The following is a 15618-nucleotide window of genomic DNA, read 5'->3' as shown; positions in this document are numbered from 1 at the left end:
TGATTCTTCTCTCATGGGACGCAAGGATTTCTACTGACCACCTGGTGGAATAAATGGTATCACACACACACATGTTGTTTTCCATCTATAGAAATCTATGGCAGGAAAAATGCCACTATTTATTGTTATAACCACAAGGGAGAGTCACAGACTGTAGGGGGATGTAGATAGTAGCAGCTGTCGTCACTGTCCGCAGCTTTGTAGCTAATAGATAGTAGCTAGTACATGGGTCTCCAAACTGCGGCCCTCCAGCTGTTGCAAAACTATGTTTCCCATGATGCCTGGACAGCCAAATCCAAAGCTTTAGCTGTCCAGGCATGATGGGAGTTGTAGTTTTTAAGCTATCAGGGTATGCTGGGGGTTATAGTCCTGTAATATATCAGATATCAGGCTATGTTGGGGGTTGTAGTGCTGTAATATTTTAGCTATCAGGGTATGCTGGGGGTTGTAGTCCTGTAATATATCAGCTCTCAGGCTATGCTAGGGGTTGAAGTCCTCTAATATTTCAGCTATCAGGCTATGATGGGGGTTGTAGTTCTGTAATATATCATCTATCAGGCTATGCTGAGGGTTGTAGTCCTGTAATATTTGAGCTATCAGGCTATGCCGAGGGTTGTAGTTCTGTAATATATCATCTATCAGGCTATGCTGAGGGTTGTAGTTCTGTAATATATCATCTATCAGGCTATGATGGGGGTTGTAGTCCTGTAATATTACAGCTATCAGGGTATGCTGGGGGTTGAAGTCTTGTAATATTTCTAAAGCAGTAAAGATCACAGAAAGCACCTAAAGGCTGTGTAAAATCTGTAGCAGATATGGTATGTGTGCCTGTACCGTAAGGCTTAAAACACACAGCAGTGGGCATCCTATGATATACAACAGCCCATATGCTGGACAAATATTATGTGTTGACTACAATACTGACCTGACACAGCAGTGTTATCTCTATAGAGTAATGCACTGATAACCGGCCAGCACACAGGGTACATGTCATATGCCTTACACAGGGAACATGTCATATGCCACACACAGTTATATATATATATATATATACACATCATACGCTGCATACAGGCTATATGCCACTTTACTAATAAACTTTATTTTAGAATTTGTCACCAGAATATGTTTCTGAGCAGCCGTTCATTCACCCCAGCACACGTATGCATTAGGGGAGGAGCCTTCCACTGCCTCCATATCACCCGACTCCAGCATGAGACCCAGAGCCATAGAATTACAAGCGTTGGAGACCACACTGGGGACCAGTGCAATGTTGATGGAGTGAGGAGCTGTGTGGGGAGACTCAGCGATCAAAAACATATTCTGGCGTAGTGATGTCACGATACCAGAATTTTGAGTTCGATAGCGATACCAACTTTTTTTTTCCAATGCTCGATACCAATTCGATACTTAAAAAATTATATTTAAGAAAAAAAACAAACAAAATAAAACATAAGAATAGAAATGTCCCCCCTCCCCCAGGTTCAGGTCAGTACGAACCAATTTATGTTCCCTAATTTTATTACTTTAAAAATAAAGTCCCCATTATTTAAAATAAATAAAAACTTGCCCAACTCTGACTCACTTTTTTTATCTCTCCGCCTGTCTGGCTGGGGGGTGAGGGTAATTTTTTGCGCTGTGATCTGTAGTTTTATTTAGTACCATCTTTTTATGGGGTACTGAATTGGGTGGTTTCTGCACTTGCTCGGTTTACCGAAAGTGACAGGTAGTATGGACAATAACACTTCAGCTAACAGGGATGGGGATTGTAGTCATGTAACACACAACTGCTATCAGGTGGGAGGATGGGGGTTGTAGTCATGTAACACACAACTGCTATCAGGTGGGAGGATGGGGGTTGTAGTCATGTAACACACAACTGCTATCGGGGAGGATGGGGGTTGTAGTCATGTAATACTTTAACAATCAGAGGGTGATGGGGGTTGTAGTCATGTAACACACAACTGCTATCGGGGAGGATGGGGGTTGTAGTCATGTAATACTTTAACAATCAGAGGGTGATGGGGGTTGTAGCCATATAACAGACACCAGCCAGCAGGGGGGATGATGGGGGTTGTAGCCATATAACAGACACCAGCCAGCAGGGGGGATGATGGGGGTTGTAGCCATACAACACACACCAGCCAGCCGGGGGGCTGATGGGGGTTGTAGCCATATAACACACCAGCCAGCAGGGGAAATGATGGGGGTTGTAGCCATATAACACACACCAGCCAGCAGGGGGGATGATGGGGGTTGTAGCCATATAACACACCAGCCAGCAGGGGGGATGATGGGGGTTGTAGCCATATAACACACCAGCCAGCAGGGGGGATGATGGGGGTTGTAGCCATATAACACACCAGCCAGCAGGGGGGATGATGGGGGTTGTAGCCATATAACACACCAGCCAGCAGGGGGGATGATGGGGGTTGTAGCCATATAACACACCAGCCAGCAGGGGGGATGATGGGGGTTGTAGCCATATAACACACCTGCCAGCAGGGGGGATGATGGGGGTTGTAGCCATATAACACACCAGCCAGCAGGGGGATGATGGGGGTTGTAGCCATATAACACACCAGCCAGTAGGGGGGATGATGGGGGTTGTAGCCATATAACACACACCAGCCAGCAGGGGGGATGATGGGGGTTGTAGCCATATAACACACACCAGCCAGCAGGGGGGATGATGGGGGTTGTAGCCATATAACACACCAGCCAGTAGGGGGGATGATGGGGGCTGTAGCCATATAACACACCAGCCAGCAGGGGGGATGATGGGGGTTGTAGCCATATAACACACCAGCCAGCAGGGGGGATGATGGGGGCTGTAGCCATATAACACACCAGCCAGCAGGGGGGATGATGGGGGTTGTAGCCATATAACACACCAGCCAGCAGGGGGGATGATGGGGGTTGTAGCCATATAACACACCAGCCAGTAGGGGGGATGATGGGGGTTGTAGCCATATAACACACACCAGCCAGCAGGGGGGATGATGGGGGTTGTAGCCATATAACACACCAGCCAGCAGGGGGGATGATGGGGGTTGTAGCCATATAACACACCAGCCAGCAGGGGGGATGATGGGGGTTGTAGCCATATAACACACCAGCCAGTAGGGGGGATGATGGGGGTTGTAGCCATATAACACATACCAGCCAGCAGGGGGGATGATGGGGGTTGTAGCCATATAACACACACCAGCCAGCAGGGGGGATGATGGGGGCTGTAGTTTTACTATTCCTGGTGTCAGGTCATGCTTACCGGTGACCTGGATTTGTCTGTGATCTGCAGGTTACAGCCCCCCTCCCCCTCCCAGTCAGAGTCAGGCCGACTGTAAACCCCCCACATTGTGTCTGCTCCGGAGTCTCCTGCCGGCCCGGCCTCCCGCCTCCTCACACTCCTGCCGCCCCCACCACCTCATAGTCCGGTGCAGATGTAGTGGCTGCATCTCCTGCCGACCCCTGCTCCAGCCTTCTCCTCTCCCGGACACCGCTCTCCCTCTCCATCCCGTGACCCTGCTCTGCCCGCAGTCATTAGCAGCGGGGGTCTGCTACACACAGTAGCCGACCCCCGCTGTATATGGAGCGGGCTCAGGAGGGGGGTAATGCCGCTGTCAGTGTGACAGCGGCATCTATATAGTTACATAGCCTGCACTAGCAATAGCTATGTGCCGGCTATTTGAATTTGGCGCCGACGAGGGAAGAGGGTGCGCGCTGAGGAGGTGACAGGTGGGAGCAGGGGGCGGCACACAGAGAACACGGCCGGCGCTCATATAGCTGCCAGCCGTGTTCTCTGCGCTATACTTTATGTTAAACTGCATAATAGCGCAGTTTAACATAAAGTTTCGATACCAGGAAATCCGCATGTTAGATTCATCTAGCCCCCTACTGGGCACGGGGCACAGAGTAAGAAGCTATGTCTGTTACCTTTCTCTGCGCCGTTCCCGTGCTGTTAGCAGTGGGGATCTGCAGTGTTTCTACAGGAAAATGTGCAGCACACAGGATTTATTGCATATTTTGACAATCTTAGGAATTAAATGGGAAAATCCGCAATAAATCCACTGTATTTCCCAGATGAAAACTGTCATGCTGTGTTTGACTATGTGCACACTTTGTAAGAGACCGGCCATTCCATGACCAGGCCAGGCCACGGAACGGCCGGTCTCTGAAACGATCATCCCGGCCGCTACTGCAGGACCAGCCAGATGATCTTTAGGGCCGCAGAGTTCTAATGCGGGCAAATCCGTACGCGCCCACATCAGAACTCCCCCCAGCACTCTATGGAGCGAGCGGCCGTAGCTGCTAGCTCCACTGTGTGCACTGACAGGCTTTTCTTTGGCCGCTATTCAATGACATGTCAGTTGTTTACGGTGCCGCTAGGGATCCCGGACGGAGTGTATACGATGTGTATGTATAAATGTACTATGTGTATACGCTCCGGCTGGGATCCCATACACAGCAAGGTAACGTATATTTTCGTATAAATCACAGCTGTTATATAACGGCCGTGGTTTTATGAAAATATACGTTGTGTGAACATAGCCTTGTATAGATGGGATTTCTTATCCCATCTGCTGCTCCTGTATATGGGGCACATTTACCACACAGACATTTCATTTGCAAAATTTGCAGCAGATAAACCACAAGTGACCCTACCCCAAACATATCTTCCTACTCCTTACACATACAATAGCATACATACATACACACACACCACATACATACAGAATCACACACATTTACACACAATCATACAATACACTGACCTCTGGGCTGGATCTGTCATGCAATTCTTTCACCTGTCAGACCTTCTCCATCCAACATGGGGCTGCTGTGGAGGGGTAAGAAGCAGGAACAAGAATGCAGCTGGAGGAGGGGAGGGGGGGCAGCACTATGGGGAGGAGGGGGCCACTGAGAGGAGATGAGGGGGACACTGAGAGGAGATGAGGGGGGCCACTGAGAGGAGATGAGGGGGCCACTGAGAGGATATGAGGGGGACACTGAGAGGAGATGAGGGGGACACTGAGAGGTGATGAGGGGGACACTGAGAGGAGATGAGGGGGGCCACAGAGAGGAGATGAGGGGGGCCACAGAGAGGAGATGAGGGGGGCCACAGAGAGGAGATGAGGGGGACACTGAGAGGAGATGAGGGGGGCCACAGAGAGGAGATGAGGGGGGCCACAGAGAGGAGATGAGGGGGACACTGAGAGGAGATGAGGGGGGCCACAGAGAGGAGATGAGGGGGGACACTGAGAGGAGATGAGGGGGGACACTGAGAGGAGATGAGGGGGGCCACAGAGAGGAGATGAGGGGGGACACTGAGAGGAGATGAGGGGGGCCACAGAGAGGAGATGAGGGGGGACACTGAGAGGAGATGAGGGGGGCCACAGAGAGGAGATGAGGGGGGCCACAGAGAGGAGATGAGGGGGGACACTGAGAGGAGATGAGGGGGGCCACAGAGAGGAGATGAGGGGGGCCACTGAGAGGAGATGAGGGGGACACTGAGAGGAGATGAGGGGGACACTGAGAGGAGGAGACAGGGAATGCACAGCACAGAGCAGGCAGCATGAGGCTTCAGGGTGCAGAGCTGCTGTTTGGCCCCATCAGGCTGCCGTACTGTTAGTCCCTCCCCCTCCTCTCTGACCCGACAGTGGAGGAAGGAGGAATCTCCGGAGGAATGCAGGAGATGGAGAATGTGCAGCACATACTGGAATGCTGCATGTTCTCCATTCTTATATGCACCTGTATAAGGAGGGTTATGGTGCACACACAGCTTCTCCCCACTCTCTCCTAATGGACTGAACCTGCTTCTGGTTTCAATCTGGTGGAAGCCCCAGGGTCTCCCCGACCGCCCCCCTCTCCCTCTCTTCTCTGGCTGAGACCAGACCCTATTATCAGGAGACACCCCACAGTATCCACCACCCGGCCAGGCACGGGCGCTCCGGCAGACAGCTGCACTGCACACCTCACTTAGTAACAGCAGTTAGATGTGCTGTGTGTCTGCAGGAGCGCCCAGACCGAACCACTATGGGATAAGGGGAGGCCGCCAGCTGGGGGGGGGGGGGGCGGTCCTGCAGACACACAGCACATCTAACTGCTATATGTAAGTTAGATGTGCAGTGCAGCTCTGTCTGACGAGGCGCCCCCTAGCTGGCCGGGAGTGAGGCGCCCTGTGCAAGCGCACAGATCGTACACCCCAAAGGCCGGCCCTGAGGGCCACTCGGGCATTAATAAAATCATTCGAGGGCTGCATACTGTGCGCAGCAGTTTATAGCGTGGGCTAGCAACACCCAGGGCAAGACAAACTATTGTTCGCCTCATGCCCCTGCTATTGTAGTTAACCCTCTGTGATGCCTCTAGTATATGACGTGAATCCTTAGTGATGGCCGGTAGCAAGAGTTAACCCCCAGTGATGCCCCTGGTAGTCCTAATAAACCCCCAGTGATGCCCCTGGTAGTCCTAATAAACCCCCAGTGATGCCCCTGGTACTCCTAATAAAACCCAGTGATGCCCCTGATCGCTAATGTTAACCCCCAGTGATGTCCCCGGTCGCTCTAGTTAACCCCTTTTTGATGTTAGCTCTAGTTAACCCCTTATTGATGCTCCTGGTAGCTGTAGTTAACCCCCCCCCCCCCCAGTCATGCCCTTGGGGGCTCTAGTTACCTCCCCCCCAGTCATGCCCCTGGTGGCTCTAGTTACCTCCCCCCCAGTCATGCCCCTGGTGCCTCTAGTTAAACCTGCCCCCAGTCATGCCCCTGGTGCATCTAGTTAACTCCAACCCCATTCATGCCCCTGGTGGCTCTAGTTAACCCCCAGTGTCTGTCTCAAATATAAAAAATAAACATCCCACTCACCTTTTCTCTGCTCCCATGCTGCCCAGGTCCTCTTCTCTCCCCTCTAGCCGCTGCCCGTATTCTCCTGCAGGTGGTGAGCGATGAAATGACGTCATGCGGAGGAACAAGTGCGCCGCTCTGAAACACTAAAAACCCTTGGAAAAAAACTGCATAAAATGACGCGGTCAAAAATGATGCAATAAAATAGTGAGTGCAGGAGGTGTACAAGGCTCAGCGCAGATTGTCTGCAGACCATTGCTGGAAATGTCACTCAGTGAAATGCAAGCGGGATGGAAATGGTAAATGTGCATAAGAACCTACAAGCAGCCATCTTATGGGACAGGCGGTGGAGGGACTGAGGGGGGTTGGCAGTTATAAGTATTTGGGAATACACATCACGAGCCAATTCTCACAGGTCCTGCCTGTAAATGTGGACCCACTTCTATGTAATTTTAGAGAGAAATTTAAACAGTGCTCCTCCCTTCCTTTATTGGTTGTGGAACGGGTTAAAGTTGTAAAAATAATGGTCCTGCCCAAATGTCTGTATGTCCTTCAGCATATATATGTTCCCTTATCTAAAACTTTCTTCTCAGAATTAGACTCTAATATTGTAAAATTCATTTGGGGCTCCTCTAGGTCCAAGCTGCAGACGGCCAAATTGCAGGGACCCAAACACAATGCTGGTATGGCCGAGCCAACCATTTATCTCTACTACATAGCTGGACAGCTTACATTTCCGGGCCCCCGGGCCCCTGCAAACACCTGGATTCTCTGGAATATATTTACACGATTTTCTTGCGTCTGTGTCGCTGTAGTCCTTTCTACACTCCCCTACGACTCCTCGTGCCGCCTCTTACCTGCCCACAGAGGAGCTAGGAAGATATGGACGGCTGCCAGGTCCATTTTGGACTTTGGTGATGTCCCACTTGAATCCCCCCTGTTGGGCAACTCAGCCCTCCCACACTTGGCTGCGAACACTTGAGGATGGGAACTACTTGGACCGCCATGGGGTACAATACATCTCGGATCTATATAGTGATGGGGTTGTGAAAGATTTTGCATCCATTAGGGATCCATTAGGTATTCCACACACACCCATATTTGTATAGGTTTCTGCAGTTACGCCGCTCTACACTCCTTCCTTCTCCAAACACCGCACTTTCCTCATATCCTATAACTGGTATTATTAGATCCCAAGGCCCAGGAGGCCTAATATCCTCCCTATACTCACATCTGACTGATGCTACTGTGGCTGGGACACCTCTGCCAGCTATGGATAGGTGGAAGTCGCTGATTCCTATCCTGGATGATGACGGTGGTGAGGCCCTTCTGGAATCTCTCAGCTTTGTCTCCCCGGCCATTAATAATAGGCTGATTCAGTTGTATATAGTTCATCAGGCATATCTGAAACCTGTCCGACTATGTCACATGGGGCGTATACTGACGCCTTCCTGCCCAAAATGCCATCACTCACCCGGAGACTCTTGGCACATGATACGAGTCTTTATATTTTGACTCTTGGCACATGATACGGGTCTTTATATAAGACTTTATATTTTACTTGGAGCAGTGGATTTCCACTTCTTACCTACTGCCCGACCATTACCCGTTTTTGGGCAGAGGTGGTGCAGCTATTATATGAATACCAGTGGTGTGCTGGAGGAGGAGGACTGGCCTCATCACCTTCTCATCCTCCTACACGGCTAGGAAAGCTATAGCGTTGTGATGGATCCTAGAACACCCACTGTGGGTATGTGGAGGAACCTAAATAATAACATCACACCGTATGAGGAGGTAGTTTATAAGCACAGATAATGCCCCAATAAACACCATAAGATTTGGGATGTGTCTCCTCTGACCCCCCCCCGCCTGCCTCTTCTATTCCCTCCTCACAATAATAGGCTGACTCTGCGTCATGTGACTGACTGATACCTCTATTACCTGTTAGTGTTTGGGTAGCACTGCATAACGCTCGGTTCCGGGATACAGCTACCTGGAGTTAGTGGATATGTTAGTTAGCTATGCTGTGACAATACGCATCTCGGTAATTGTCTTACAATTTAGGCCATGTTGCCATTGTTTCTATATCTTCCTACATTGTTTCTGCTTTGATTACTTTCCAACTATTTATCAATAAAACGAGGTAAAAAAAAGGATCTACAACCAGATCCATGTATGTTATTGTGTCCCAGTGTTGTCAGTCTTATAGGGACGCTGACACCTCCTAAGCCCACATACACACATACAAGCGTCACATAGCTCACTACACATATATGTTACCATGTTATCTTCCATCTCGGATCCGAGATGTTCCAAAAGGAACAGTATAAACACAGCTATAAGAGTCCAGATAAATATTAATGAGGATTTCCAGGAATAGAAAAAACAGATCTAACTTCTCCCAAAATCAGCACCTCACCTGCTCTCAGGTCGGCTCCATTCACATCATAGGGACTGAGGTGCAATACCACACAACCGGAGGACAAGTTTGGTGCTGTTTTTGGAAGAATTTACCATTTTTCTATTCCTGGATAACCCCTTTAATAATCCCCCACCCCCGCACCCTATAACATCCAAGCAAATAGCTGAGATGTACAGAAGGACATTTCCTGCTCAGCACAGCAGCTCAGAGGTTATAGTGACTTGTATCAATGGGATTACAGGGTCACATCCCACCATGGACACAACTACATGGAGGAGGTATATAAGGAATCAGCCCACAAGCCGCACACTGATGGAACTATAACACAGGGCAATATCTGCCTGATTGGGGGATAATAATCCTGGGTAATAGGATGAGGATTCAGTCCCATCCAGTGTCATCAAGGTAACCTGACTGCTCTATACAATATAGCATCGCACTCTGCTTACTCTCTCTATTTCCTATTTCAGGGAGGACAGGACAACATCGAGGGTGAGTGTCTCCTGTCTATAATATCATCTTTGTAGATTTCATGTCTGACATCTCATCACATGTTACATCATAAGGTTAATGGAGAAGACCGTCATTTTATAAAATTCAGCAGCTGGCAGGGGGAAATTGATTACAAGTAGGAACTTACCTCTCCGGTGCCCATGGTGAGCGGCAGACCTGCCTCAGGACTCTCACCGGGCTTCAGTATCTCCAGCGCTGATACAACACGAGGCGGCTGATGGACTGGTCACTCAGCCAGTCATTGAAGGGGGGCGGGACACCACCCCAGTCATTGATTCGCTGAGCCGCCAGTCCATCAGCTGGGACAGGCCTTTTCCTCTGACATCATCACAACTCAGGGGAAAACGCCTTCCGGGGGGGTCCCGAGGCCGGTCCCACCGCTAACAGCGGGCACAGGGAGAGGTAAGTGCTGATGAATTTTAAAAAACGCCGGACTTCTCCTTTAAAAGACACATTGTATGCCGGAAGATCCGTAACAATCCTCAAAAGGGCAAAATTAAGGGATATTGTTCACAAAAAAATATTTTATATCACCTTACAATATAATAGTATATAGAAAAGAACAGGGGGCAACTTGTTCTGCAAGAAACAAGCCGCCTTATTGTTATGGTGACAAAAATATTATGGAGTTCTGTCATTTAGAATGAAAAAAAAAGGGTTTAAAATTTCCCAACTACAGTTTGTGTCTCTACAATATATAAAGCACGTCCCTAAATCTAAGGCAAATAGGGAAAATTATTATTATTTTATATAACATTTAAAACTAACGATTTTTCTTTTTTTTTCTTTACTTTAGAGGAAGAATCGGATTTTGGGTAAGTAAATCTTTACTGAAAATGTAAAACTTGTGTGACCCCGTAATTCCTCCCCTATAGACACCGATCATCACTGCAGGATTGCTGAGAGGACGTCTCTGAATAAACTGATGGTGTAAATGAGTCTCTAATGCGTGTTAGGTTTTTACTATCTTCTCTATTAAATCACTAACAGGAGCGAGGAGGATGAGGAGGACGTGGAGGAAGAGGAGGATTGGACGTAAGTATCTCATATCACATAAACATGTTTTCAGGGGAGGGGTCTCGTTTTAAAGGGGAACTCCAGTAAAAAAAAATTTTTAAACAAGCTGCTGTTAGAAAGTTATTTGTAAATTATTTCTATTTAAAACTCTCAAGTTTTCCATTACTTATCAACTGCTGTATGTCCTGCAGGAAGTGGTGTATTCTTTCCAGTCTGACACAGTGCTCTCTGCTGCCACTTCTGTCTGTGTCAGGAACTGTCCAGAGCAGGGGAGGTTTTCTGTTGGGATTTTCTACTGCTTAGGACATTTCATTTCTCTTGATAAAGTTCTGCCAGAAAATAGATGTCATGGTGTGAATGAGTCTCTAATGTGTGTTAGGTTTTGACTATCTTCTCTATTCTATCATTAACAGGAGCGAGGAGGACATCAGCAAGGAGGACGAGGAGGACGTGGAGGACATGGAGGACGAGGAGGACGAGGAGGACACGGATGATGATGAAGACTTTGAGGAGTAATTATTTCATAGTGAAATATAATATAGTAATATAATTGTTACATCAGTCACATAGACATGTCTGCGAGGGGCGGGGAGATGAGTCAACCGCCCATAGAGAATGACGGCTCCATTCATTCTCTATGGGCATCGGACTCATCTCAGCAGCGCGCCCGCTGGGCTTCAGACAAGGATATCTCTGTCTCGGGACCGGCCCCAGGAATGGGACTTGGCGAGATGAGGTAAGTATCCAGGGCTCTAGTGGGGGGTCGCGCGGCCTTCACCCCGGCACGGAGGGTGACAGGTTCCTTTTAAAGTAAAAAAAGTGTAAAAAAAATAAAAAAGATTTGAAAAGTATTAAAAAACCCTTATAAGGGGGAAAAACACCAGGATTGCTGATTTTTTAAAAATTATACATCAGAAAAAAATTTATAAAGAGCGGTCAAAATTTTTCTGTTACACCAATATGATATAAATAAAATCTAGAGATCATGGCGCAAAAAAAAATGACACCCCAACCAGCCCTGTAGGTAGAAAAATAAAGACGCTATGGCTCCTAGAAGGCGAGGAGGAACATTGCATTAATCTGACCCGGACATCCGGGCATCAATGGGCTCAGTCTTGAAGGGGTCAAAGCCGGATCATCTGTTTTAATAAATCTAGGCCAGTGTATTTCTAATTTTCTAGTTTTCATAAAACCTCCCCCAATAGGCGGCACATAGGACTGACTAATATCTCCTTTATATTTTTTTCTCTTGTCATGTGATAGGTGGAAGAAGAAGGTGATGAACGCACCGTGGATTTACAGGTATTCACACGACATGAAAAAAGCATTAAATAACATTTTCTACAAGTTTTAAATGGGACAAAGTAACAATGATCCTAACCAAATATCTGTTCTCTGTTACAGCGATGAGAAGTACCCGCTGGGCCTGCAGATCCCGAGCCTGGAGACCATCATGTAAGTAGAAGCAGCAGATTGTCGCCTTTTCTGTGGCATATGACAGACGTAAGGGGCCTGAAGAGGCGGAGAGAAGGTGCGGCCTCCTTTTATAACTAATATAATGGCTTACGCCTAAAAACAGAGGTAAGTCATGGCAGAAATCTACACCGGCTCCGAAGCAGATATAGATTTCTGCACCCACCGTCCTATAGACATGTTTGTAGGGGGGGGGAGGGGGTCTCGTCTTAAAGGAACACTGCAGCAAAAGTTTTTTCTTTCAAACAAACTGGTGTCAGAAGGTTATATAGTTTTCTATATTACTTTTTTTTTATACATCTCAGGTCTTCCAGTACTTATTGGCTGCTTTATGTCCTGCAGGAAATGTTGTGTTTTTTCCAGTCTGACACAGTGCTCTCTGCTGCCACCTCTGTCTGCGTCAGGAACTGTCCAGAGCAGGAGAGATTTTCTATTGGGAATTTCTACTGCTTAGGACAGTTCCTGTCAGGGACAGAGGTGGCAGCAGAGAGCACTGTGTTAGACTGGAAATAATACACCACTTCCTACAGGACATACAGCAGCTGATAAGTACTAGAAGGCTTGAGATTTTTGAAAAGAAGTAAATTACAAATCTGTATAACATTCTGACACCTGTTGATTAGAAAACATTTGTCGCTGGAGCGCCCCTTTTAAACAAGAAGCCTACGAAAATTACAGTATCTGGAGTTATTTTAAATTTTACATTACTTGCATTTTCTTCTAATAAACTTTGTATCATTTTGTTTAAATTACATGTTTGGGTTTTTTTTTTTTCAGATTTTTGTGGTGTTTTTTCCATAGTAGATCATGTGATCATTGGTCTCTCTTTGAGGCTGGATTCACACTGTGTTTTCCCATTTCTGGAATACGGCCGCTGCAATTTTTGAGTCAAAACCAGAAGTGGATTAAAAGTAATGGGTAAAAGAAAGGCGGCACTTATATGTCTCCTCCCTGTCGGATCCACTCCTGGCTTTGGCTCAAAAACTGCTGTGGCCCTTTCCAAGAAACTGCCATGTGTGAATGCTAGCTGTTCAAAAATTTTTTTTTTTTACAAAAAAACATCAAAAGTATCAACCAAAATTTACCACAGGAAGGGGTGTATTCTTTCCAGTCTGACAAAGTGCTCTCTGCTGCCACCTCTGTCTGTGTCAGGAACTGTCCAGAGCAGGGGAGGTTTTCTCTGGGGATTTTCTCCTGCTTAGGACATTTTCAGAAAATTGATGTCATGGTGTGAATGAGTCTCTAATGTGTGTTAGGTTTTCACTATCTTCTCTATTCTATCACTAACAGGTGCGACGACAACATCAGTGAGGAGGACGAGGAGGACACAGAGGATGATGAGGACTTTGAGGAGTAAGTATCTCATCCAAAAGGGGTACACAAGCAAAAAAGTTTTTTTTTCTTTCAAACAAACTGGTGTCAAAAAGTTAAATACATTTTGTAAATTACTTCTATTTAAAAATCTCCAGTCCTCCAGTACTTATCAGCTGCTGTATGTCATGCAGGAAGTGGTGTATTCCTTCCAGTCTGACATGATGCTCTCTGCTGCCACCTCCGTCTGTGTCAGGAACTGTCCAGAGCAGGAGAGGTTTTCTTTGGGGATTTTGCTACTGCTCAGGACAGTTCCTGTCAGGCACAGAGGTGGCAGCAGAGAGCACTGTGCCAGACTGGAAAGAATACACCACTTCATGCAGGACATACAGCAGCTGATAAGTACTAGAAAGCTTAGGATTTTTGAAAGGAAGTAAATTACAAATCTGTATAACTTTCAGACATCAGTTTTTTTTTTTTAATATATTTTTATTAAAATTTTTCACATAGTAGTTTTTTCACAGTTTCACAAGGTATTTCGGATATACACAATCAACGGTATCCCCCAACCCCTCCCCCCCTCAACCCCCCCCTTCCCCCCTCTCTCGCAGTACCTCTCTCCATGCCGCCCTTAGATCAACCAAAAACAACCTAGAACGGTGGTAGCGAAACCATAGATCAGAAATCTGACAACTGTAGCGGAGATAATGACAACTCCTCTGCCCTCCAGTATTGGTCTGGGGTGTGGGCCCGATTAGTACAGTTTGAGTCTCCCCAGGGAACCCGCCAGGTCCGCTTTCAGGTACCATTCTGTCAGTTTAAATGGGGAAATAGCATGAACAATTTCCTGGTCACTACAGAAGGAAGTTATAAACGATTTCCATTTAGAGATGAAGTGTGTAGTTTTCGTAGACTTATGCTGCTCAGCCTCCAGTTGGTCAATTGTCATATAGTATTTTACCTGGGCGACTACCTCAGAAACAGATGGGATGGTGGGTACAAGCCATTTGGTTAACAGACACCTCTTGGCCACTAAAATAAATATATGCATGAGATGGGAACATATATGCATGAGATGGGAACATTTGTGATTCCAAGTGCTCCAGACCTGATCGTTTGATGTCCTGATAGATAAGTGATAAGGAGTGACAGGCCTCCGAGCAGTCCACATAATTCTCCAGGATGCCTGGTTGTATTTCTCGTGACCAGTTCCCAAGGCGGGAAGTCAGGAAGGATGTGACTTGTCTATATGGTAAGAAGTGGCCTGCTCCCAGGCCTGTGGCTGCCCGTAGTTCTGCAAACGTCAAAAGTCTCGGCTCCGAGGCGTGGAGGAGGTCTCCGGCCTTTCGTATACCCCTAACCTTCCACATTGTAAACATTTTGTTCTCCCTTCCCATTGTGAACTCCGCATGGTTCCAGAGGTCCATATGCCGACTAGCTAGATACGATTGCTTTAGCAGGATCCTGACCTGTTTCCAAGCTGCAATGGTATCTCGAAATGACACACTGCCTTTTATGTTGGGCGGGAGGCAGGCGAATTTGGTGTGTAATATGGACTCTAGGGACCATGGGGAGGCCAGTGCAGACTCCAGGGGGATATTCGAGAACGGTCCCCCGCCTCTTAACCAATCTATGCTATGTCTCAATAGGCAAGCTAGGTTATAGTATCGTACGTCTGGCATGTTAAGGCCGCCTTTATCTTTTGGGAGTACTAATTTTTTATACGCAATGCGGGGGCGTTTATTTGCCCATATGAATGCGGTGAAAGCACGCTGCAGCGTCAGCACGTCCTGGTGTCGGAGGAGTAGGGGTATCATCTGGAGGGGGTACAACATTTTGGCGAAAGACATCATCTTCAGCAAGTGACATCTAGCTAGGAGGGGAAGAGGCAGGGCGGCCCATTTCTTGAGTTCTCGTACTATTTTTTGAATGATAGGGGGAAAATTTAGCGAGTAAAGCGAGTGCGGAGAACGGCCTACGTGTATTCCCAGGTAGCGTATGTGCGTGCGGGTGACCTTGACCGGAATGTCAGGGAGGATG

At 47.5% G+C, this 15618-nt stretch overlaps 1 protein-coding gene across 1 annotated transcript in view; it reads left to right on the top strand.

The window, feature by feature from the left end:
* Positions 1-15618, top strand: part of LOC138801249 (FK506-binding protein 5-like) — a 179962-nt gene that overhangs the window by 152349 nt on the left and 11995 nt on the right. Inside the window, exon 21 of the mRNA XM_069983855.1 lies at positions 13558-13620. Coding sequence (XP_069839956.1) covers positions 13558-13620 — 63 coding nt within the window. The remainder of the gene's footprint in view (positions 1-13557; positions 13621-15618) is intronic.

The sequence above is a fragment of the Dendropsophus ebraccatus genome, chromosome 9 (assembly GCF_027789765.1).
Source record: "Dendropsophus ebraccatus isolate aDenEbr1 chromosome 9, aDenEbr1.pat, whole genome shotgun sequence".
Lineage (NCBI taxonomy): Eukaryota > Metazoa > Chordata > Amphibia > Anura > Hylidae > Dendropsophus > Dendropsophus ebraccatus.
The sequence above is the reverse complement of the archived record's forward strand: the minus strand, read 5'-3'. Positions and strand labels throughout refer to the sequence as shown.